The sequence below is a fragment of the Scyliorhinus torazame genome, chromosome 10 (assembly GCF_047496885.1).
Source record: "Scyliorhinus torazame isolate Kashiwa2021f chromosome 10, sScyTor2.1, whole genome shotgun sequence".
Classification (NCBI taxonomy): domain Eukaryota; kingdom Metazoa; phylum Chordata; class Chondrichthyes; order Carcharhiniformes; family Scyliorhinidae; genus Scyliorhinus; species Scyliorhinus torazame.
This window is the reverse complement of record NC_092716.1, coordinates 41805537-41832598: the sequence shown is the minus strand read 5'-3', so window position 1 is coordinate 41832598 and position 27062 is coordinate 41805537. Positions and strand designations below refer to the sequence as shown.

Genomic DNA, 27062 nt, shown 5'->3' with positions numbered 1-27062 from the left:
CTGCGCATCTCCTGTCCGCTCTTAAAATCTCGCCCACTAACCTCTCCCTTTCCATACCCTCTGTCTTCTCCCTATGAGCCCTAATGGAGATTAGCTCTCCCCTGATCACCGCCTTCAACGCCTCCCATACCACCCCCACCTGCACCTCCCCGTTGTCATTGGCCTCCAAGTACCTTTCGATACACCCCCTCACCTTCCCACACACCACCTCGTCTGCCAGCAGACCCACATCCAGCCGCCACAACGGGCGTTGGTCCCTCTCCTCCCCCAGCTCCAGTTCCACCCAGTGCGGGGCATGGTCCGAAACGGTTATGGCCGAATACTCCATCCCCTCCACCCTCGGGATGAGCGCCCTACCCAGAACAAAGAAATCTATCCGGGAGTAGGTTTTGTGTACATGGGGGAAGAAAGAAAATTCCCTGGCCTGCGGGGTGAATCCAAACTTAATGTCAAGTTTTATAAAGGGTTTTGGCAAGAGGCCGGGAGGAACAGGTTTGAAGTAGGGAGCAAATTACAGAACTAGAACTTCCACAATTCCTTCATCCAAATAGCACAGATCCTGGCGAATGGGGGGAAAAGTACAAAGACCAACAACGGGTCACAAAACATAGATGCAAAACTGATAAGCGATATTGCCAATGAAAATAAGGAAATGGCAGACATGTTGAATAATTACTTTGCATCATTTATTGGGGATTCCCTGAAATTAATAAAAACAAATTAAATCCAGGGCGATATTTTCCACTGTGGATCCTCCAACGATGGAGGGTGTGAACAACAGGAAACACCATTGACTGTCCTGCTGCCAGCGGGCCAACGCAAAACATAGATTGTGGGGGGCGAGGGGAGCGAATACTGTCCCAAGAAAAATGGCACTGAAGCGTGACAAATCTCCACAACCAGATGGCTTATATTCCAGAGCTTTAAAGAAAGTAGGTGAGAACATTGCAGACACGTAAATGTAATCTTCAAAAGTTCTCATGATCCAGAAAAAACATTCCTGTAAAGTGGAAAATTGCTCAATTTACTCCACTGTTTAAGAGAGGTGAGAGGAAAATTGGAGTAATTACACCTATTGGGAAAGTCTATAATTGGGGATAAGGTGACTGAACACCTTAAATTCTCCACTGATCACAGATCCAACATGGATCTGTAAAGGATCGTACCTGTTGAACTTCATCTGAAATTTTTGTAGAGGTGAATGAAGTAGTAGACAGGGAACTGAATGGATATTATTTATATGGACTTCCAGAAGGCATTTGATAAAGTCCTTCATAAGAGACTGCTGGCTTAAGTTGTAGCCTATTAAATTGAATGCAAATTATTGACATGGTTAAGAAATTGAGTGGCAAGAGACAGAGGTAATGATGAGGGCTGGTACTCCAATTGGTGAGATGTTGGGGTCTCAACTGTTCAGTATTTATTACTAAGATGGGGTAGAAAGCTACATATCCAAATATGCAGATGACACAAAAATGGGAGGTATTCTAAGCAGCATCGATGACAAAGTAAAATTACGAAGAGATGTTGCTAGATTAAGTGAATTAACATAACTGTGACAAATGGATTTCAATGTAAGATCGAAAACTTTAGACCTAAAAATGATAGAACAGTGTACTCCCAATAGTGAAATACTAAAAATAGTGGAGGTCCAAAGAAACTTGAGGCTCCAGGTAAATAGATCATTAAACTGTCATAATTTCAGGTACAGAAGTGATCTTAAAGGCTAATGGAATGCTGGCCTTTATTCTAGAGAAACCAAGTAAAAAGATGTAAAGTTATATATGTAGAAGCTATACAAAGCCCCAATTTAGACCATACCTGTGAGCAGTTCTGGGCACCACACATTAGGAAGGGTGCATTGGCCATTGAGGGATTACAGTGTATGCCTACCAGAAAATATCTGGACTCCAAGGATTAAATTACAAGGAAGAACTTGCACAAACAATAATTGTATTCCCTGGAATTTGGACAGTTATGGGGTAGTCTGATCAAAAGTTTTAAGATATTGAAATAAATATTATGGGGAACAGATTGGGTAGATAGAGAAATTATTTCTGTTGACTGATAAGCCCTAGGATTGTAACTTGGTAAAATTTACACTTGGAAGTTTGGATCATCGCTCTGCAAATAGCAATTGATGCTGGATCAATTGTAAATTTTAAATCTGAAGTTGACTTTTGTTATAAAAACGCAGAAAATAGGAGCAGGTTGTTCGGCCTATCAAACCTGCTCTGCCATTCAGTGTGATCTTGGCTGATTTCTCAGTGTCAAACCCCTGTTCTCTCCTCATACCCCTTGGCGCCTTACTACGTTCCTTGATTTGGTCTCCACGGCCTTGCGTGGCAGAGAATTCTACAGGTTCGCCACCCTGTAAAGACATTTCTCCTCCTCAGTCGTAAATGACCTACTCTGTATCTTGAGACCACGCCCCTTGTTCCAGAACCACCCCCCCTCCCCAATCAGAGGAAACATCGGGCGGGATTCTCCCATTCGGCGGCAGAGTGTCCACGCCGTCGGAAAGGCCGTCGTGTTTCACGGCGGCGTGAACGGGCCGCTGGGAGTACCGATTCTGGCCCCTAAAGGAGGCCAGCGCGACACTGGAGCGGTTCACGCCGCTTCAGCCTCCAATCCTGGCGCGAACTGTGCGCCGCGGGATCCACGCATGCGCAGTGGCGGCCGCGTATGCGCAGTGGCCTCCCTCAACGCACCGACCCTGGCACAGGGGCCGGCGCAGAAGGAAATAGGCCCGGGCAGCGAGAGGCCGGCCCGCCGATCGGTGGGCCCCGACCGCAGGCCAGGCCCCATTGGAGGCCCCCCCCTCCACCAAACAGGCCGCCCCCCCGACCCTGCGCGCAGAGTTCCCGCCGGCTGCGACTAGGTATGGACAGTGCCTGAGGGACTCTGCCTTTTTAGAGCGGCCGCTCGGCCCATCCTGGGCCAATGGTGCTGCGGAGAATCGCGTGCCAGCGTCGGGTGGTGTGGGCCGGTTGCGGGGATTCTCCGGCCCAGCCCTGGGCTGGGAGAATACGCCCCACCATTCCTGCATCCAGTCCAGCCCTGTCTGAATTTATCCCTTCTCATTCTAAGCTCCAGTGAATACAGGCTTGGTCGACCCAATCGTACAACAAACCTGCCACCCCAGGAATCAGTCTGGTGAACCTTTGTTGCATTCCCTCTATGGCAAGCAATTATGCTACAGTCTCAGTTGATCTGACTGGATGGGAAGATTCCAGAATCTCTCACTCAAATGACTAACTTAAAATTTTTTTAAATATTAAGTGGAGGGTCAGTCACAGGACCACTAATTCATTTTAGAAAGGAGGGGGGGAACTATTAAGCACAAAATTGGATTATACAGTACTCCTTTACTTCTCTTCTTTCTTTCCCCCCCCCCCCCACCCCATACACCAATTTAAAGCTTAACACCCAACAAGTATATCTTAATAGTCTCATTAGCACACCGTTCATTTTAAAGGCATAAGATAACTTTGGTCAAATACACACACTTTGTTCCCCAAGTGAATGTTTGTGGATGTCGCCTCAGAATCTCCCCAGATGATGATCACATGAGAGTTTCCAAGCTCCACTCCCAAAACCTCGCTTTAAAATCTTCTCAAAAAATACTTTCCCTTCGTGGTTTGCATTCCGAAATCCAGACCAGGTTTTTCAAATGAAACTTTAAAACAGTTTCCGCTCCACTTTATAAAAAAAATTTTTTATTCTCCTTTTTCATATTTTCATCCAAATTTGAACCCACCAACAATAACAAATACAATAGTCAAACCCCTGGCCAACAATCCCCTCCTCTCACAAACCCCCAAATAGCCCCCAACATTTTAAATACGAACATTAAAGAAAAGGAATCAGGAATCCACTATCCACCCATACATAGTCATCAACAACATACACAGTCCAAACCCCCCCCCCCCCCCTTAATGTTCGATGTCATCCAATTCTTGGAAGTACATAATTTTACCCCCCCCCCCCCCCCCCGTAACAAAGAAAACCGAGAAATCGCACAGAGCAAGATATATACATGGCAAAATGATGTATTTACACAGCTTTGTACACTGGCCCTCACCCGTACGTGCCAGTTTCCCCAACCCTTCATGTTATCTCTTGCTCATCCACCCTCCCAGAGGCAGTCCCCCCTCTTTCCCCCCCCCCCTCTCCCAGGACGCCCCCCCCCAAGGTTGCTGCTGCTGCTGACCGACCTTCCTCTAACACTCCGCGAGATAGTCTAGGAACGGTTGCCACCGCCTGTAAAACCCCTGCGCAGACCCTCTCAAGGCGAACTTAATCCTCTCCAACTTTATGAACCCAGCCATATCATTTATCCAGGCCTCCAGGCTGGGGGGCTTCGCCTCCTTCCACATTAGCAAGATCCTTCGCCAGGCTACTAGGGGCGCAAAGGCCAGAATGCCGGCCTCTTTCGCCTCCTGCACTCCCGGTTCGTCCACTACTCCGAATATTTCTAGCCTCCAGCTTGGCTTGACCCGGACTTTCACCACCTGAGATATTGCTCCCGCCACTCCTCTCCAGAACCCCTCCAGTGCCGGGCATGACCAAAACATATGGACATGGTTCGCCTGGCTCCCTGAGCACCTTCCACATCTGTCCTCTACCGCAAAGAACCTACTCAACCTCGCCCCGGTCAAATGCGCTCTGTGGACCACCTTAAATTGTATCAGGCTGAGCCTGGCACACGAGGAGGAGTAATTAACCCTACCTAGGGCATCAGCCCACAGACCTTCCTCGATCTCCTCCCCCAGCTCCTCCTCCCATTTACCCTTCAACTCTTCTACCAGTGCTTCCCCCTCTTCTTTCAACTCCTGGTGTATTTCCGACACCTTGCCCTCCCCGACCCATACACCCGAGATCGCCATATCTTGAACTTCTTGTGCCGGGAGCAACGGGAATTCCCTCACCTGTCGCCTCACAAAAGCCCTCACCTGCATATATCTAAAGGCATTTCCCGGGGGTAACTCGAACTTCTCCTCCAGTGCCCCTAGGCTTGCAAACGTCCCGTCGATGAACAGGTCCTCCATTCTTCCAATCCCCGCCCGATGCCAGCTCTGGAACCCCTTGTCCATCTTCCCCGGGACAAACCGGTGGTTACCCCTGATCGGGGACCACACCGATGCTCCCATTGCACCCCGATGCCGTCTCCACTGGCCCCAGATCCTTAGCGTTGCGGCCACCACCGGGCTCGTGGTATACTTTGTCGGCGAGAGCGGCAGCGGTGCCGTCACCAACGCCCCCGGGCTCGTTCCTTTACAGGACGCCATCTCCATCCTCTTTCATGCCGCCCCCTCTCCCTCCATAACCCACTTGCGGATCATCGCCACATTTGCTGCCCAGTAGTAGCTCCCCAGGTTTGGCAGCGCCAACCCTCCTCGGTCCCTACTGCGTTCCAGGAACCCTCTCCTTACTCTCGGGGTCTTATTCGCCCACACAAACCCCATAATACTCCTGCCTACTCTCTTAAAAAAGGCCTTCGTGATCACGGTGGGAAGGCACTGAAACACAAACAGAAACCTCGGAAGGACCACCATTTTGACCGACTGCACTCTACCCGCCAGCGAGAGCGGTAACATGTCCCATCTTTTGAAATCCTCCTCCATTTGCTCCACCAACCTCGTCAGATTCTGATTATGTAGGGTCCCCCAGCTCCTGGCTATCTGGATCCCCAGATACCAAAAGCTCCCCTCCGCCCTCCTCAGCGTTAGGTCCGCTATCCCTCTTTCTTGGTCCCCCGCCTGTAATACAAAGAGCTCACTCTTCCCTACATTGAGCTTCTAGCCCGAAAACTCCCCAAACTCCCTTAGAGTCTGCATGACCTCCACCATCCCCTCCATTGGATCCGCCACGTACAGCAACAGGTCATCCGCATATAGCGACACCCGATGATCTTCTCCCCCTCGGACCAACCTCTTCCATTTATTAGACTCCCTCAATGACATGGCCAATGGTTCGATCGCCAATGCGAACAACAGGGGGCACCCCTGCCTCGTCCCTCGGTACAGTCGAAAGTACTCCAACCTCCGCCGGTTCGTCACTACACTTGCCACCGGGGCTCTGTAAAGGAGCTTAACCCAATTGATAAACCCTATCCCAAAACCAAACCTGCGCAGCACCTCCCAGAGGTACTTCCACTCTACTTGGTCAAAGGCCTTCTCCGCGTCCGTAGCTGCCACTATCTCCGCCTCTCCCTCCTCCGATTGCATCATTATCACGTTTAAGAGCCGCCACACATTGGTGTTTAGTTGCCTGCCGTTTACAAATACCGTCTGGTCCTCGTGGATTACCCCCGGGACACGGTCCTCGATCCTCGTGGCCAGCACTTTTGGCAGCAACTTTGCATCCACATTGAGGAGCGAGATCGGCCTGTACGATCCACATTGCAGTGGGTCCTTGTCCCGCTTTAGGATCAAAGAAATTGTCGCTTCCGACATTGTCGGGGGCAGGGTCCCCTCCTCTCTTGCCTCATTATAGGTCCTCACCAGTAGCGGGGCCAACAGGCCTGCGTACTTCCTGTAGAACTCCACCGGGAATCCGTCCGGTCCCGGGGCCTTCCCCGCCTGCATGCTCCCCAAACCCTTGCTCAGCTCCTCCAACCCAATTGGTGCCCCCAAACCAGCCACCTCTTGATCCTCCACCCTCGGGAATCTCAGCTGATCTAGGAATCGTCTCATCCCCTCTTCCCCCGCTGGGGGCTGGGATCTGTACAGCTCTTCATAAAAGGCCTTGAATACCTCGTTTATTTTTGTCGCACTCCGAACAGCAATAGCCTTGGCCTCAAATGACACCCGCTTTCCCACCAATATTGCCACCCCTCTATTCTTCGTGTCCAGTCCCGAGTTGAATACCTGTCCTACCCATCCCTTTCTTAGCCTGACCTGGTCCGCCATCTTCAGGTGTGTCTCTTGGAGCATGGCCACGTCCGCCTTCAGTCCCTTTAAGTGCGCGAACACTCGAGCCCTCTTCACCAGCCCATTCAGGCCCCTCACATTCCACGTTATCAGCCGGATTGGAGGGGCTCTCACCCCCCCCATGCCCCGCCGACTAGCCATCTCCTTTTCTGGGCCAGTCCCGTGTCCACGCCTCCCTCACCCTCCAGTCCCCCAGAGGGGGGATCCCCGTCCCGACCACCTCTTCTGTGTCCCATTCCCTTTCGGCCAGTGCAGCAGCAACCCCCCCCCCCCCTCCCCTCCCCCCGCTAGACCCCGTCTAGCTTTTTTGCTCCCCCCATGTCACTCCCGTAAGTCAGCTGACGCCTGCTGACCCCGGCATCCCCCGCTGTCCCATTGACCTCCCCGCGTGGGAGTCTTCCAATCCATATGCATTCCTTCATTCCCCTTCCCGCCTTTCTTCCCGCGCGCGGGAAAACACCCCGCGCTTTCCAAAGCCTGCTCCGCCCCCTCTGGCGCAGCTCCTGTCGCGGCCTTGTCTCTCTCCCCCAGCCCATGTAACATTTTCTGCGCGTGATTGACCCCCTATATACAACAACCATCACACATCAAACCTCAAACATCCCCCCTACCCTCACAAACCCTCAGTTAGAGTCCAACTTTTCGGCTTGTACAAAGGTCCACGCCTCTTCAGGCGTTTCAAAGTAATAGTGTTGGCCCTTGTATGTGACCCACAGTCGCGCTGGCTGCAGCATTCCGAATTTCACCACTTTCCGGTACAACGCCGCTTTGGCCCGGTTGAAACCCGCTCTCCGCTTTGTGACCTCCGTGCTCCAGTCCGGGTATATTCGGATCTCTGCATTGTCCCACTTACTGCTCCACTCCTTCTTGGCCCATCTCAGGACCCACTCTCTATCCGTGAACCGGTGGAACCTCACCACCATCGCCCTTGGCGGCTCATTTGCCTGGGGCTTCTTCGCCAGCACCCGATGTGCCCCGTCCAACTCCAGCGGCCTCGAAGGGGCCTTCGTGCCCATCATCGCCTCGAGCATGGTGCTCGCGTATGCCCCGGCATCAGCCCCCTCCACTCCCTCAGGGAGACCCAGGATTCGCAGATTCTTTCTCCTCGACCTGTTCTCCAGGTCTTCAAGTCTTCCCGCCCACCTCTTGTGTAGCGCCTCGTTCTGCTCCACTCTCACCGCCCGGCCCACGAGCTCGTCCTCGTTCTGACTGACTCTTTTCTGTACCTCCTGGATCTTAGCTTCGTGGGCCTTCTGCGTGATCCCGAGTCCTTCAATTGCCGAAAGCATAGGTGCCAACATCTCTTTGCGCATCTCCTCGCGCTGCTCCTCGAAGCAGCGCTTGATGAACCCCTGCAGCTCCCCTTTGTCCCTGGCTGCCGCCATTTTGTTTTCTTTCCCTCGCTTCTCCCGTTGCTCCAGTGCCGCTCCTTTGGCCGTTACACTTCTGGTCCGTTTCATAGAAGTTGGCAGTGTTTGCTTCACCAGTCTGCCCCAAAAAGTCTATGGAAACTCCTGAAAAAGGTCTGAGAGTCGGTTCCAGACGGGAGCTGCCGAATGCGCGACCTCCTCCTCCATGGCAGCCACCGGAAGCCTCGTCCCTGCTTCTTCAATGGCCTTGGTAGATCTTTTCACAGTTGTTCCGACTGCTGCTAGAATTCACCTTTGATAGAGTCAACTCAGATTGCAGCTTTAAGCTTGCCCTTCCCCCGCCTGCATGCTGGAAGAGGCTTTTGTCTAAACCTGCAGCCAAAGCCAAATCTTTTACTGTTTCTGCGGGGTCTGGTAGCCAAAAGACATAACATTCCTGGGGGACACTGTCAGGGGAATGCCGCAGTCTTCTTGCCACACCGGGAAATGTCAAACAAATGCCGTGGGGGCCCTGTAAAAGAGCCCAAAAGTCCGTTCCAAGCGGGAGCTACCGAATATGCGACCTAGCTCTGCATAGCCGCACCCGGAAACTTGGAGGTACATAATGATCAAAGCCCATGAATTGTAGAATCCTCCCGCTCAATTCAAACGTCACCTTATAGAGTGTTAAAAATTCCAACAGAACCCCCGCCACGCCAGGGCACAGGGTGGAGAGACTGACCTCCACCCCAACAGGATCCGCCTTCGGGCAATCAGCGAGACGAAGGCTACAACATCTGCATCCGCCACCACTTCCAACTCCGGCCGATCCGATACCCGGAATATGAACCTCACATATTCCTCGATTACTTTCCCAATCTTATTACAGAACCCTTGTTCTCCCAACAACCCCACATCTAATCTCCACCCCGCCCCCTGCACTGCCTCCCTCTCCAACACCATATCCACCCAATGCGGCGCATGATCCAATATCGCGATTGCCGAGTATTCCGACCCCTTAACCCCTGCCAACAGTGCCTTCCCCACCACAAAAAAGTCAATTCGTGAATAAACCTTGTGGACCGAGTTCACTAGCCGACTTAAGTTAGATAGCGCAGGGGCTTTCCCTCCCCTCCCGTCCAGTCCCAGTTAAACCATCAAACTCAATCATCTCAATAAAATAACATAAAACCGCCGCAAAAAAGGATGACAATCAAAAAAAAAATTAAAACTCTTAACAGCATGAAGTGAATAAAGAACGATGTAGGTCAAACAATAACACATTTACACACTCTCCCAACTCCCTATTTGCAGTCCACAACCCCTCTTCAGTTCCAGTCTTCACTTCTGTCCCGGGCCTTCTTCCTTCACGAATGCCTCTGCCGCCTCCACCTTCTTGAAGTAGAAATCTCTGGCATTGTAGGTCACCCTCAGCTTCACTGGATACACCACACCAAATCGCACCCCGCTGTTGTATAATGCCATCTTAACTCGGCCGAAAGCCGCTCGCTTCTTTGCCAGCTCCACCATCAAGTCCTGGTATATGCGAACTCCAGCACCAGCCCACTGCACCTCCCGCTTCAGCTTCGGCCAGTTCAACACCTTCTCCTTCATGTGGTACTTGTGAAAGCAGATGTTCACTGCTCTTGGCGGCTCAATTAACTTTGACTTCAGCCTCAGCGACCGATGAGCTCGGTCCAGTTCATACCAGGAGGGCTCCTTGGTGAAGTACTCTGTTAGCCTCGAGTCCTCTACTCCTTCGGGCAAGCTCACAATCCTCAAAGTTTGCCGCCTCGAGTGGTTCTCCAGGTCCTCCAGCTTTGCTCGAAGCCCCTTATTGCCCTCGACCACCCTCCGCAGCTCATCCCCCATTGAGGTGAACTGATCGCTGTGCTGCGACATGACCTCCTCCACTCCCTTCATCCTCTCGCTCAGCTCCCTCACCTCGGCCAATGTTTTCGCCACAGCTACTCTCATCGGGGCAACTGCCTCCTCCACCAACGTCTTCAAAGCCACCGCCATCTCCTTCCTCACCACCTCCATGTGCTTTGCAAACTGCTTCTCCAGCTCCAAAGACATCACCTCAGTCATCCTCTCTGCTGTGAACAGTGGAGCCCCACCTGGCAGTCCAACCTCCGCCATCTTGCTAGCTCCCTGGCTGTCCCTTTCACTCGATGGTGAACACTCAATCCCTCCCTTCTTCACGGCTGTTTTTCTTAATTCTTTTGACATCCTTTGCCGCTTTTGTATATTCTTTCAATCAATCATTCGCAAATTGCCCCCAAGGACCGGACTTTAAAACTCCTAAAAGCCTCTGCTCCACTTTAACAACGAATCCAGTCCAGGATTTTGCACCCTATTAGATTTCCTTTGTCTTAACTACTTTTACACAAACTCCAAGAGCCAACCACCGATTTCTATAGTTATTTCAACTTGCGCTCTGATATCTTTCTCAGTCTTCTTTCTTCTCCGTTCTCTGTATTTCCTGAAGTGCTCTGTTCTCATACCTTTAGGTCGTGCCTAACTAATTTAGTGGAATTTTTTGAGGACATTACCAGTGCGGTAGATAACGGGGAGCCAATGGATGTGGTATATCTGGATTTCCAGAAAGCCTTTGACAAGGTGCCACACAAAAGATTGCTGCATAAGATAAAGCTGCATGGCATTAAGGGTAAAGTAGTAGCATGGATATAGGATTGGTTAATTAATAGAAAGCAAAGAGTGGTGATTAATGGGTTCTCTCTGTTTGGCAGTCAGTAGCTAGTGGCGTCCCTCAGGGATCAGTGTTGGGCCCACAATTGTTCACAATTTACATAGATAATTTGGAGTTGGGGACCAAGGGCAATGTGTCCAAGTTTGCAGACGACACTAAGATAAGTGGTAAAGCAAAAAGTGCAGAGGATACTGGAAGTCTGCAGAGGGATTTGGATAGGCTAAGTGAATGGGCTAGGGTCTGGCAGATGGAATACAATGTTGACAAATGTGAGGTTATCCATTTTGGTAGGAATACCAGCAAGAGGGATTATTATTTAAATAAAATATTAAAATATGCTGCTGTGCAGAGAGACCTGGGTGTGCTAGTGCATGAGTCGCAAAAAGTTGGTTTACAGGTGCAACAGGTGATTAAGAAGGCAAATGGAATTTTGTCCTTCATTGCTAGAGGGATGGAGTTTAAGACTAGGGAGGTTCTGCTGCAATTGTATAAGGCGTTAGTGAGGCCACACCTGGAGTATTGTGTTCAGTTTTGGCCTCCTTACTTGAGAAAGGACGTACTGGCACTGGAGGGTGTGCAGAGGAGATTCACTAGGTTAATCCCAGAGTTGAAGGGGTTGGATTACGAGGAGAGGTTGAGTAGACTGGGATTGTACTCGTTGGAATTTAGAAGGACGAGGGGGGATCTTATAGAAACATATAAAATTATGAAGGGAATAGATAGGATAGATGCGGGCAGGTTGTTTCCACTGGTGGGTGAAAGCAGAACTAGGGGGCATAGCCTCAAAATAAGGGGAAGTAGATTTAGGACTGAGTTTAGGAGGAACTTCTTCACCCAAAGGGTTGTGAATCTATGGAATTTCTTGCCCAGTGAGGCTGTTTCGTTAAATGTTTTTAAGATAAAGATGGATAGTTTTTTGAAGAATAAAGGGATTAAGGGTTATGGTGTTCTGGCCGGAAAGTGGAGCTGAGTACACAAAAGATCAGCCATGATCACATTGAATGGTGGAGCAGGCTCGAGGGACAAGATGGCCTACTCCTGCTCCTAGTTCTTATGTTCTTTAATCTCAAGACTTCTTGGAAACTTAATTTCTCTAGTTTCCTTAACCACATTCTTTTCAGATCTCTGCACTTGTTTTCTTAACCATTACTATATGGTATGATTTTTCTTCTAGCAAAGCTGAGTGAGATATTCCCTCTCTTGCCTTCTAAACCACTGCTTCTTGTAGAGCTGTGAGAGCTACCTTCTCTCTCGCTACCTATCTTCAACTGCACTCAAATTAGCTAAATTTAAATTTAAAAGTTACTTTACCTTACAAGGCCTCCGCTGCTAAGCAACACACACATGCTATTTATTCTTCACGCCGTGACCCTCTCGAAGCAAATAGAAACACAGTTGGAAATTAACCAACCCTCACACATACAAAACACCTTTGTGTAGCATGAATCTAACCATAGGTTTTACTCTTCAGGCACAGAAACATTAAATTAAACCCACTTAAAACTATACCTATGCAAATATAAATCCCTTGATTAGTTTATTTTAAGTATATATTTACTTAGATAAAGATACCAAAATAACACACTCTACTCCAGTCCCTTAAAGACATCCTTACTCCTGTACTCCATTCTTTTTGCAATGAAGGTCAATATGCCATTGGTCTTCCTAACTGCTTGCGTATCTGAATGCTTGCTTTCAGTGACTGGTGTACAAGGGCACCCAGCTCCCTTTGTACGTCAACATTTCCCAATCTAACACCATTTATATAATACTCTGCCAGTCTGTTTTTAGTACCAAAATGGATAAATGCTTGCATATCCTTGTTATACTGCATCTGCCATTTATTTGCCCACTCACTCAACTTGTCTAAATAGTTTCTTTGCTTCCTCGTCACCATTCTCAGTTCCACCTAATTGTGGGTCATCAGCCAATTTGGAAATATTACATTTGATTTCCTCATCCAAATCATTGATATATATTGTGAAACCTGTGGGACCTCACTAGTCACAGTCTTCCACTCTGGAAAAAGACACATTTATTCCGAAGGTATTAAGGGATATGGGGCAACGGTAGTTAAATGGGATTGTTCACAGATCCCCATTATTTAATTGAATGGCAACAGGCTCGAGGGGCTGATTGGCCTACTCCTGTTCCCATCTCCAGGATCCTAGTATATTTTGTAGTTTTTGTCAGAGGAGAAATAAAGATTTGGCTTGGCTGATATGGTCCAACATGTCTGGTAGTGGATGGCACGAGATATGTCCCTTGAATTTCATGAAATGTTTAATTGTTTGGTGATCATACCAAGGAGATCAACTAAAAAGGGAAACTGCAAATTTTGTTGGGGACACGAGCATCAAAGGATGAGGTGAAGATGATGAGGTATAGTTTGAGCAAAGTAATATCTGTGGAAACATCATGGTGGATGGGGAGAGAGCCCAAGTTTAGGCAGCTGGAAACTTTAAAGCGTAGTTGGTAAGCAATGGTGGGTGTTCGGGCGGTGGGGCGGTCGGATGTCTTCTTACCCAGGTGCAGATAGATGGGCGTTCCAACAGTGTTTTTCTGGCAGAGTTGAAAGCAGTGGTGTGAGCAGAATGGGAATGAAGTTAATGATGTCAGCCCAGTATGTGCAGTCAATGGAATGGTCATGAGAGAGAAGGAACGGGCAATTAGAATCATTGCTGAAATGAGCAGCAAAGGGCCCAAACTGGCCTTTATGAATGCTAAGAGATAGACAGACGATAGCTGAGGTTTATTCAAGGGATTGATCAAGCTTTGAGCAATAGGAAGGCTGAGGAATATCAATGAACTGGGGTGGGGGCCATGTCAAAGTGGCACAAAGAGGGGTTAAAATGAATAGTTTGACTTGGTGATGCAAGTAAACGGGAGAGCTAGGGAGGAAGGGAGAATCTGCTGGCCAGGAGCAGTGACCAAAATCCACATGTTATCGGACGCAAACAAACTTCCAGTGAAGTAGGCATGATATCACATAAGACTGTCACAATCCTAAACTCGGACAGGGAGAAGCTGAAACAGTTGAAAATTGATGTCTGAAGTTCCTATGGTGGGATTGAGCCAATTTTTAGACTGTAATCCATCAATTTGGAGCATCTATTGTGTCCAGGTTGAATAGTTGTGGAGTGAGGATAGACCCAGGAGACATTTACAGTGGCCATAACATCACTTGAAGCACTGGAAGAGGTTGCTCTGTTAATTCAGAGGGCCAATAAGGAGTGGCAATTATAGGATGTGTTTACAGCCCAAACACTGCATAATAACTGATATAGCAATGTGGAATTGAGCCATATAGACAAGTACCCTCAATTTGACTGCTAGTCGGTGGAAGTTATCCAACAGTAGCATTTAAGGTATTAAAATTAGTCTTGGTGCTCTTGGGTTAGGAAGGAAAGCAAATGTTTTTTTGCTCCTAGTTCTTATCTAGTAATCCCTGCTGGAGTATGAGTGCACATGTGCATTCTCTTTGTTCTCTTAGTACTAGGTGACATCACTGAGAATGACTTGCCTTCAGAAGAATGAGAAGAAATTAACCCTATGCTTTCATATTTTCATTCTTCTGTTGGACTTTGATATTTTCAAAAGAATATCAATAATGTAATTAGTGCAACATTTTTCTAATCTTGCTAAAACATTGTCTGAACATATCAGTTTCTGATTTCTCTGTTTACTATTTTTAAAGAGAATTGTGATGGATCAGTACAGTATTCAGAAGATGACGTACTCTTTAAAGATTCAGAAAATCATCTTTTACCTACCAGAAGGTTGGTGACCGCCGTAAATAAATATAAAACTGAAAGTATCATGAAGGGACCAAAGATGGCCAGCAATCTTTCACAGTCTGTGGACATCCAGGTAAATTGCTATGTAGCCTACAGAGTTGGGGGTCTGTATTTTACTTCAGAAATGGATGCAAAGCATGCAATAAAAAAAGTCCAACCTTTATAATTGCTTATTGTCACAAGTAGGCTTCAATGAAGTTACTGTGAAAAGCCCCAAGTCGCCACATTCCGGCACCTATTCAGGGAGGCCGGTACGGGAATTGAACCCTTGCTGCTGCCTTGTTCTGCATTACAAGCCAGCTGTTTAGCCCACTGTGCTAAACCAGCCCCTGTGCCTTTTTATTTTACATTTTTAACACGTGTCTCTTGTGAAATAATTATCGCATGGTTGCATACAGTTCCATGAGCAGTGGCAGTCTTTGGATACTTGTGTTATAAGTGGTCATTCTCATTAATCTGAAAAGCAGATGTCATTAAACATTTTGAACGGAGCTGTTGCATGTTCACTGAATCACATTCCTGTATACTTCCACCATCTCTGCCCTTGTCTCGGCCCATCTCCAGTTGTGACCTTCATCTATGCCAAAGGTTCCTAAAGTTTACTTATTGCATACACACTTCCATATCTCCTGTTGCCCATGCATCCCTGCTAGCATACCAGTTCGATATTTTAATCATTTTTACTGGCTAAACCTTGTACAGCATGTACAAATTGTAATACATGCACATAACTTAAACAATGGACTACTGGTATTTGCCATTCATGTTACACATAAGGCTTTTTGTTTGAACATTAGTTACAATCCAAGGCCATTCAGCCTGTCAAGTCTATGCTGGTTCTCTGCAAGAGCAATTTGGCTACTCCCTTTCCCTGTCGCTGTACTAATTCCATTTCTCTTCAGGTGCGGGTAATGTGTAGCCACCTGGGTTGGCCAACCCCCGATGTAAAATGGAGAAAAGCAAAGGCTGCAGGGAAATTCAGCCAACACAGGCAGAAACCAGCAGGTGCACGTTACTGTGTATTAAACTCTGCAAAAGCCCAGGCAGCATCGATACAAGCAGCCATCTGCATAATAATGTAGCAGCCATCTATATACTAATAAGCAACCCCCGGGAACAATCGCAACATTTGGAACAAATAAAGCTAAGCCAGACTCCCGCCCGGCGGCAGCAGGAGCCAACACAAAAGAGGTTAATGGACACCTCAAGACCGCCCATCGATCAGGGAACCGCTCCAGTATTGGAGAAATCAAACCAAGCGATTGGAACGAAGTCCAATCACCTGGAACCAGGTACGGGGTCCGTCCCGAAAGGCGGGAGGCCCCTGGGGACTATAAAGTTAAGCCCCCAAGTTCAAATCGTTCTTCTTGACAGGGTCACTCAGCAACGCGAACCAATCCTTGAGAGTGAACTGTCCAAGCTGCCGCATCACTGAAGTAAGTCTCAAGTCGACGCTCGCTACGAGATAGGCGCTCCTAGCTACCAGTCCATACCGGCTTTGAATCCCGCAGTTTCAGAATCCGAACGACAGGCCATTTGTTCCCCTGACCTGGTGGGCCAGTCCGAAGCTAAGTATAGGCCTGTTAGTTGTAGAAGTAGCTTAGAAGTAGAATTTATGCATCAGTAGCGATTTACTGTGTATAATAAATGTGCTTTGATTTGAATCTTACTAATCGGTGTGTTGAGTTATTGATCATTACTTGAACTTGAACCTCGTGGCGTTATCAGAAAGATACCTGGCGACTCGCGAACAAAGGTTATAAAACAGAGCCAATTGAACCAACCAAAAGTTAGCAACATATTACTGCCGACATCGTGACGGGACCCGAACTAGAAGTGGCTTAACCACTCCGGGAGAACCCAGAATTTGAATTAGAGAGCCAATTGGGAACAGAAAACCACAAGTGTTCAAGCAGTTCTGATCAATCCTCATAATTCGGAAGTGTGTTAAATGCATGCGTAACTAACAGGGCTATAAGGTAAACTGATAGATTTTTTGTTGCGACAAAACTGTCGGGAGTTTGTATTTCGGAAATTAGCGAAATCCGTACCCGTATTTAGAGCACCGCCTTCGTTCCCCAGTTCCAAATTTAAAAGAAGCATTCAGATAAGGAAGAATGCACTGCAGCGCCTCATGAACCCAGAAGAATTTGCGGTCGCAGCGACCAGCAGCAGTAGAGTAGGACAGTGTCCCGTATGGGACGAAGAAATCAGGAAGTACCTCAAAGGGAAAGGATGGCCCCTTTGGAGCGAATTCTGTACCAATGAGGAAACAGGTCCCGGGGGTATAGGACATACTTGGTGGGAGAACCTTGAGCGAGATTCAGAAGAAGAGCTTAGGGAAAGCTCGCAAGCCAATGGCAATCGTGTCCTGCTTGGCACAATTGCGAGGCACAGAGGAGGTCGTTAGGACGCTCCGGAAAGAGATAAAAGGCATACGTCGAATGAGCAAGGTCGATGTCAGTGAGGTAGAGCAAGAGAACGTAGAGTTAAGGAGGAAGTTGGCAGCAAAAGACAGAGAGGTGGATGATGCCAAGAGGGCACACCAGTCTTGTCTGGCGCACTTAAGCAGCTTCCAGTCCCAGTATGAAAAGACCTATCAGGACACACACCGTGCAGTCCTGGTACGAGAAGAAACCGAGAAGCAGGTAGAAGCATTGCAGAGGCAGTATGGTGACTTAAAGGCAGTGTTAAGAGCACTCCACGCTGCCACCACGGAGCAAAGACAAAGCTCACTAGACCACGCAAAGTGCCGGAAGCAGATTGCAGAGCTGCAATCTCTGCTTTCAGTTCAAAAAGGATTCCAGGAAACCTTTACAGCAAAATTAGATGAGGAAGACGGCCCTGATTGGGAAGAGTTGAATGAGACAGCGCAGAGATATGTTCAGGGAACATGTGCGCAGGGAAAGCCCCAAAAGAGAAAAGCGCCCCAACCCCCCACAGAGCAGATAGTTCAGGCTCCAATGAACCCAGTCACCACCCACCGCACAGCCACATTGGACGATACGGAATTTCTGTACACCACCCCCTTAACAGTGACCCAATTACGGGACGCGTGCGAGAAAATCACAGCGTTCCTCCCCACCTCAGACCCCCACCATTTCTTTGCCAGAGTAAACCAGCAGGCGACCATGTACGGCCTGGATGAGCGAGAGCATGTAAAGCTCACAGTTTTGACTCTAGACCCTTCGATTGTAGCAGCCCTTCCCGACCCACAGAATGTAGGAGGAGGCACCCTGGCAGAAATGCATACCGCGGTCCTAGACGCGATCGGGTATAACCGGGGTGACCCCGTAGATGGCCTCAATAAATGCAGGCAAAAGAAAACCGAGCACCCCACAGCGTTTGCTGGACGCCTGTGGATTCACTTTGCGACAGTTTTCGGAGACCTAGACCGCGCCCATTTGTCCCCAGACAACATGGCCAAATGGACCCGCACCCTTATCTCCCATGCCACAGAAACAGGACAAAAAGCTTGCGCCAATTATGATCCCTCAGAGGAGGCTCATAATGAGAAATGGGTCATAAAAAATTGTCCCGCACCTGGGAGCAGTCTGTACAAAACAAACCCGCAGTTAAAAATCCCGAAGAAAAGCAGGCAGAAACAGACATACAAGCCGTTAAAACACACCAGTACCCCGCATGAGTAAATGAAGGAAAGAACAGCCCCCCACAAAAGTCACAGGAGTGTTACAACTGTGGACAGTTCGGACACTTTGCAAGGGAATGCAATGCCCCACGAAAGCCACAGAGAGCCCAGCAGACGGGCACTCTAAGTAAGAATAAGACAGAGCCCATACATAGTGTGAGCACCCGTTCAGATCAGACGGACCTGAACGGAACAGACTGACGGTGTTCGCGCTCCCCCAGTTGGGTCTGCGACACACTTTGGGATAGGTCCGGACGACCGGTAGTTGCAGCGAAAATACGGGGACAGCCCATCGAGTTTCTCTGGGACACAGGAGGGTCCCGCACCACAGTAAATTCTTCCACCATGTTCCAAAAGGACACGTGGCCCACTACAGCCCTATCACCTTCAGTGGCTTTACAGGCCACTCACAGCAGGGACACATCACAGCCCCTGTACCCATTCAAATCGGCAACATCACCACCAAGCACCCCGTGGTTTTAGTTGACCTGCCCCACACAGCAGAACACATTCTGGGAATAGACTTCATGAACTCCCACAATCTATCATTTGATCCAGTCAACCAATGTGTCTGGACAATGGCAAAGTCTGCAAGAGACCCCGCCAAGCTCACAATAGGAGAATATGGCAACACAATTAGCGCAGTAGGCAAATTTTGGTTTAACCTGACGACAATTAGCACGGACAAGCAGGTTAGGGCAGTTTTACAGAAGAACAGGACAGCATTCGCGACCCACGAGCACGACTATGGCCGGATGACTGGTTCAGTACAAATCACAGGACCTGACTCTAGACCCCAAAAACAGTATGGATTTCCCCAAGAGGCAGAGGGAGAAATCTCAAAGGTAATCAACAGCTTATTAGAGCAGGGCGTACTCAGATCAGTAGCCTCCACTAATAATGCCCCGATTTGGCCAGTGAGAAAGCCCGATGGATCATGGCGACTGACCATCGATTACCGGGAACTCAACAAAATCACCCCCACAGTAGCCATAAGTCCCGAGACCATGCTCAAACAGGGACTCAATTCCCGATAATGGATTCTAGTCCATTCCATTGGCAAAGGCGTGCCAGTACAAATTTGCCTTCACCTTTAAAAATCAACAGTACATGTGGACATGCCTTCCACAAGGATTCCACAACTTCTCCTCCATTTTCCACCAACAGCTGGCAAATGGTTTATCAAACTTTTCTCGCCCCGAATGTCTGGTCCAGTACGTAGACGACCTACTACTGCAGACAGACACCAAGGAAGATCACATTGAGCTTCTGTCCGAACTCCTGGAACTCTTACATTCAATTGGTTGTAAAGTTAACCACAAAAAGGCCCAGATTTTGGAAGATAAGGTGATATATTTGGGTACAATTATCACACATGGTAAACGTGAGATCGAGCATAAAAGGATTGACTCGATTGCTAAATTGCCCCTTCCCCAGAACGTTTCAGCCCTCCGGTCATTTTTAGGACTGGTTGGCTACTGCCGAAACCACATTGACGGTTTCGCCAGCAAGTCAGCACACCTCTCAGACCTCCTAAAGAAAGGAGCCCTCTGGGACTGGCTTCTGCAGCATACGGATGCTGTGGATGCGTTGAAACGAGCACTCATAGCAGCCCCCGCACTACAAGTTCCAGACCCGCTTTCCCCCTATGCGATAGAGGTAGTAAGCACAGACCGCACCATTTCGGCCGTGCTCCTTTAGGAACTGCACGAACAGTTAAGGCCCGTGGCTTACGCCTCCAGAGTTTTAGATGCTGTGGAGCAGGGATTTTCAGCCTGTGAGTGGCACCTGCTCGCAGTATTCTTTGCAGTACAGTATTTTTCGTACATTACCAGACTGAATCCCATCACAATCCTCACAGAACACCCCCCCACTCAACTTTTACTGGACGGACGACTCAAGGACGGTACAGTTAGCCAGATAAGAGCAGCTAGATGGACCCTTCTTTTGCAGGGATGGGACATCACTGTTAAAAGGGCAAAGACCCACACTTTTTTAGCCGACAACCTACAGTACCCCGGAACCCTCCATGAATGTGAAATTATCTCTCCACACCACAACACAGGCCCCTTTATTGCTAAAACACCCCCCAGAAAGATAGGTAGTTCAAACCAGAGCCCCAAGCACACAGACACGTGCGAACCCATAAAGATATATGTGGCTGGATCTTCCACAATATTAGAAGGGAAGCGCATAACAGGATGCGGTATTTATGTCGAGGACGCGCCCTAGAAGAAATAGCGATGAAACTTCCAGGACGCTTAAGCGCGCAGGCGGCAGAACTTGCGGCCATCGCATACATAGTGGAACACCCAGATTCCTTCCCCAGCCCAGCAGACACTTACTCGGACAGTCTCTATGTCTGCAACAGCCTTACGGAATTCCTACCACTGTGGAAAGCAAGAGGATTTGTTTCCGCAGACGGAAAACCCCTACCTTCAGCCCCATTGCTCCGTCACATTTTAGAGAGAGCACAGAAAAGGACATTTGGAATAGTCCAAGTTCGAAGTCACCATCGTTCCTCCCCCCCTGGAAATGTAAAAGCCGACGCACTGGCTAAAGCAGGTTCCAGGCATGGATATTTTTGGACACCCCCCCGAAAGCGCACCAGTAAATGCAGTTCAGGTCTCGCAAACTAGTATCGAGGATTTAGTGCAGGCCCAGAAGCAGGACAGCAATCTCAGGGAGATTTTAAAAGGAAACTATCCAGCACCCTACGAGAGATTTAAGAATAGACTGACCACACATGACGGTGTGGTGTTAAAAGTATGTGGTTCCTGAACAAGACAAGAATCAACTGATATGTTTATTCCATGACAGTCATGGACATCAGGGAATTGATCCCACTACAGCCCACCTCAGGCAGCTCTGTTGGTGGCCGAATTTAAAGGACGATGTAAATCACTACATTGAGAATTGCCTTATCTGTGCCCAGAACAACCCGGACAGATACGCCAAAAAGGCTCAGCTCAGTCACACCCAACTCGTTAATGGCCCCTGGACTAACCTCCAGATTGATTATATAGGACCATTGCCCCCTTGCAGGAATGGTTATAAATATGTACTCGTGGTGATAGACATGTTTACAAAATGGGTGGAAGCATTCCCATCCAGAACAAACACGGCAAAGACCACAGCCAAGATCCTAACCCACCACATCTTTACGAGATGGGGACTCCCCCGCAGCATTGAATCCGACCAAGGTTCCCATTTTACGGGACGTGTCATGAAGAACGTCCTCACGATATTTGGCATCACCCAAAAATTCAACTTTGCATACCACCCCAGTCAAGTGGTATCGTGGAGCGCATGAATCGGACCCTAAAATCCACCCTCAGAAAAATGGTCCAGCAAAACAACACCACTTGGGACTCAGTCCTCACTTTTGCGCTGATGTTTTTGCGAAATACAGTTTCCACATCCACAGGTTACACACCCTCATGACCGGACGCCCCATGAAAGGCACAGAGTTTTAATTAGGTTTAGACTTGACCAGCCCCGAAGTGACAGCCCTCACACACAAGAACGCAGTCAAACCATTAGTGGAGAATGTTAAAACGGCTCAGCTAGCAGCTGCAGTGAAATTGGGCACAAGAAAGAAACAGAGCAAGGCCTGTTTCGATAAGACAGTGCATGCGACTGAGTTCAGTGTAGGACAGCAAGTCATGCTCTCCGTATACAACCTCAGCACATTCCTGTCACCAAAGTACTCGGGTCCGTACTCCATTGCGGACAAAGTAAGCCCTTCCGTCTACAAAATAAAGTACCCCAATGGAAACACTGCGTGGTTCCATATCAACCAGTTGAAGGCATATGGAACACAGTCTAACCACGCACACCATGTCATGCTCGACACAGCAGACCACGCCCCGCACACAGCCAACGTAACCCTACCATCCCCCAACAGGTCCAGCCCAGCCACGGACTCAACCTCGACTCCACCCCCGAAATATACACTCCGCCCCGGAACGCCCACAGACTGCAGCAGCAGCGACTGTGACTCGGACAATGGCCACAGCACACCTCCCTACTATCCCCATGCAACAGGCCCCACACCCATCGAATCTGAGCACGATTCGAGTGATCCCTTCACGCTCACTTTCCCAAACAAACCCCACCACCGACCTACAATGACGACCCCGATTCCGTTCCCACAGAACTAGACACCACCTATTGGCACAGAGATAATTCCTACAGACTCGTCCAGAACGACGCGACCGATCCAATGCAGCCCTATCAGCCCTGATACACTCGAGAGTTTGGCATCTGGGAGAAGATGACGACTTTGAGTCTGACTCCCAAAACGAGAACCCCTTTGCGACCCTGTTCGCAACCGATAACAGGTGTCCAGATGATGTTTTAAAAGGAACCGCTTGGGAGAAAAGGTGTCCTTTCTGATGAAACCTGCAGCATGTTTCATGTTGTTTGTACTTGTACTGTTAAATGTTGTATGTCAGACTGGAATTTTTTTTTTCAACGGCCCCACGCCTTTTCGGCCGAAACCTCTGCGAATTTGTCCGCAGAGACTTGTTAATGTCCCAGATACCAGTTCAGAGGCACTCGTCTGTCGACGGAAACACAGACCCCCGTTCGTAACTGCTCTTCTGGTTCGAAGGTAGAACCAATACGGCAACCCTCCACGATGACTACATTTCCTGCCCGTTCTTGTCGGTTGCTCAGGCAGTGGGGAAACAGCATTGGGACCCGCCCTGCCTGGGAACCTCCCCTCTGGTCAGCTATGCTCGGGTAGGGCACACACGGCATTGGTCGCCGTCCTACCCGGGGACTCCATCCAAATCTTACCCGTCGCGGCCCATACGCACCTCATTTCGGAAAGTTTTGTTCAAAAAGTTTTGTTTTGTTTCAGGTGACCCTTAGGTTGCCAACCTTATGCTATTTACATCCTCAAACATTTGGATGGTAAATCGTACAGTCTGCGAGACGGCTCGCACTGGTTCATTATTTGTAAGTGTGTCTTGTCCTGAAATTCAGTTTTTGAAAAAGAAAATGAGGGAGTCACACATAGTGATCAATTATAAAGGGAGTAATTGGCACTAAAGGACAGACAGGCTATCGTACGAGATATTAAACCAAGATAGTAACAGACACTATGCTTGATCACACAGAACTCCAGAAGCTCCAGGACCGGAGAAGAGAAGAGAAGTGAAAGAAGAAGAACCATGAGGACATCCTCCGCGTGGCTCAACGCCATAATGGACATTTGGTTGCGTGCGAACGCGAACCCTCTGACCTCAACCCCCCCCCAAGCTGTTAATTATTCACTTCCCCACAGTACCCAGAGCCCAGTCACAAGCGACACCACACCATCTTGGTGCGACAGGTTTATAACCTGGTACTCCCTGTCCTACGTGATAGAATCCCTATTGGTATTGGCGATACTCTGCTGCATCGTGCAGACTATTCATCTGAGAAAATGGAGAAGGAGAGCCTACCGCGCTCGCACCCCGGTATATAGAATAAGATCCCCTATTTTCGGATACGACCAGACCCCCGCGATCGATAATAAAGAGCATTCATTTGCGATTTGTTATAAATAAAGAAATGTTCATGAGCAATTGTACAATCCTGAGCTTGACTGCCAAGCCAGAAAATGTGTATAAAACTGCTATGATTTTGTTTGTATGGTTTAGGAAGTTAGTGTGATGAAATGTTTGAGTGAGTGTAGTTTATTAAGGATAGTTGGAGGTTCCCATTTTCTTGTTTTGTAATGCATGCCCCTGTTTGACAGCGCCCCTCAGAATTGTTAGTTAAAAATTTTTTGCATAGTTATGGTCAGTGTAGAGGCCATAGAAGAGTGCTCGCCGGGTCAGGGAATGGAAAGCAACGCAGTTATGTGATCCTTCACGCTTCGCGTTAGGATAACAAGGAGGGAGTGTAGCCACCTGGGTTGGCCAACTCCCGATGTAAAATGGAGAACAGCAAAGGCTGCAGGGAAATTCAGCCAACACAGGCAGAAACCAGCAGGTGCAAGTTACTGTGATTTAAACGCTGCAAAAGCCCAGGCAGCATCGATACAAGCAGCCATCTGCATAATAATGTAACAGCCATCTACATACTAATAAGCAATCCCCGGGAACCATCGCAACATTTGGGACAAACAAAGCTAAGCCAGACTCCCCGGCGCCAGCAGGAGCCAACACAGAAGAGGTTAACGGACACCTCAAGACCGCCCATCGATCAGGGAACCGCTCCAGTATTGGAGAAATCAAACCAAGCGATTGGAACGAAGTCCAATCACCTGGAACCAGGTACGGGGTCCGTCCCGAAAGGCGGGAAGCCCCTGGGGACTATAAAGTTAAGCCTCCAAGTTCAAATCGTTCTTCTTGACAGGGTCACTCAGCAACGCGAACCAACCCTTGAGAGTGAACTGTCCGACCTGCCGCATCACTGAAGTAAGTCTCAAGTCGACGCTCGCTACGAGATAGGCGCTCCTAGCTACCAGTCCATACCGGCTTTGAATCCCGCAGTTTCAGAATCCGAACGGAAGGCCATTTGTTCCCCTGACCTGGTGGGCCAGTCCGAAGCTAAGTATAGGCCTGTTAGTTGTAGAAGTAGCTTAGAAGTAGAATTTATGCATGAGTAGCGATTTACTGTGTATAATAAATGTGCTTTGATTTGAATCTTACTAACTGGTGTGTTGAGTTATTGATCATTACTTGAACCTCGTGGCGGTATCATAAAGATACCTGGCGACTCGAGAGCAACGGTTATAAAACAGAGCCAATTGAACCAACCAAAAGTTAGCAACAAATGCATTCCAGATTCTAAGCAGTCACGATGGTTTCATAAAAAAACAAAATCTTGTTGCCTTTGGTTCTTTACCTTAAATTGGTGACCTTGGGTTCTCAGTCCTTCCATCAATGGGAACATTTTTTCCCAATCTACTCTGTCCAAACCTCTTGTGATTTTGAACACCTCTATCAAGTCTCCTCTCCAGCTTCTCTTCTCCAGGGAGAACAACTCCAGCTTCTCCAATCAATCCACATAATTGAAATCCCTCATCTTCTGCAGCCTCTCCAGCATCTACACATTTCCTCAAGAGTCCCGCCAGCACAACGAGATCTGTCTCCGGGCTATCAGGGAGACAAAGGCTAATACATCGGCCTCTCTCCCTACCTAGACTCCCGGCTCTTCTGACACTCCAAATATCGCCACCTCCGGACTCTGAGCCACCCCTACCCATGAATCTCAGATATGACATCCAAGAACCCCTGCCATAAACCCCTCAACCTTAGTCGTGCCCAGAACATGACGTAATTCCCAGGCCCCCCCCCCCCTGCACACCGCCCATTCCTATCCTCCACCTCTGCAGAGAACAAGCTCTTCCTCTCAACAGTCATGTGGACCCTATGCACCACCTTAAACTGGATGAGGCTTAACCTTGCACATGGCGAGGATGTGTACACCCTCTGCAGAGTCTTTCCATGTCCCGGCCTGCATGCCTCCTCCCATTTACACTTAATCTCTGACACCGGAGCACTCTCCCTCTCCATCAACTCACTGTAGATGTCCAAAGCCCTCCCCTCCCCAACAGCTTGTCCTGCAACACTGGAGGCGGCAGCCTGGGAAGGACGATGTAAGCTGCGCTGTCTTTTTCAATATTGTACATCTCTCGTTCCTGGGTTGCACATTCCACAGCTCCCTGCTGCATGTCTTCAGACATATCAGCATTCTTAATGACAGCTTTTCTTTCAGATTTGGTTTTACAAATCCCTGCCTAAGGTCAGTGAGCAGCGACATTTGGAGCTCTCCTCCGCCTGGTCCCTGCCGTCCCCACTCCTCCCGTGGAGCCACCACTGCTCCTCCCCCCAGCACCGTCACATAGCGGCAACCCCCATGGCCTCTCTCCCATGCCCTTGAGGCAATCCTTAAAATCTACCTCTGACCAAAATTTTGATCACTTTTTTTCCTTGTATCTCCTTGAGTGGCTCAGTGTCAAATGCTATTTGATAATTGGTCCTGTCAAATGCTTTGGAGTGTTTAACCATGTTAAATGTACTCATTTAAATGGTCATATGACAAGCCTATTTTAGTGATTCTTTTAAATTTTGACCTTTGGTAAAATTGTAAAAAATATGTCTTGGAATTTAATAAGCTTATATAATAAGCTACTGGGTGTATCTTTATAAACTAAAGAGGCATTTCATAATGGTACACTTACAATTGTCCCTAAAGCTGTATGAATTTGAAATATTCAAGGGAAGCTCTCATTTGCCCTTTGTCATTGGGATGAGTAGCAATATTTAAAAAAAATAAAAGAACCAAAAATGGAACTTCCATGCCTGTAGGCCGTGCTGCAATACATATGAACAGGTGAAATTGATTCTGACATGACAGTCACCCAATATGATGTTGCTGTTTAACCCCTATGCACATGTAATGCAAGTATGTATTTCCTTCCCTTTTGTTCTATTTTTAAATGTTCATCTGTATTTTTTTCCAGTTTGATTATGGGCCTGTACTTTTATTTATATCTCATCTGTTCTCTCCACTGATATTAAACTTGCTGGGTTTGTTTCCTGCATTTTCTGTTTTGTTCCAAATTTTACTTCCCTTGTTCTACATATTCTGAAAGTTTGTGCATCTTTACTGCTTATG

At 48.3% G+C, this 27062-nt stretch overlaps 1 protein-coding gene across 4 annotated transcripts in view; it reads left to right on the top strand.

Annotated features, from left to right (window-relative positions):
- The window catches only part of LOC140430494 (uncharacterized), a 68957-nt gene that overhangs the window by 25217 nt on the left and 16678 nt on the right, over positions 1 to 27062 (top strand). For all 4 annotated transcript variants that reach the window (XM_072517997.1, XM_072517995.1, XM_072517996.1 and 1 more), the window contains one exon: positions 14695 to 14867. In XM_072517997.1, coding sequence (XP_072374098.1) covers positions 14695 to 14867 — 173 coding nt within the window. The remainder of the gene's footprint in view (positions 1 to 14694; positions 14868 to 27062) is intronic.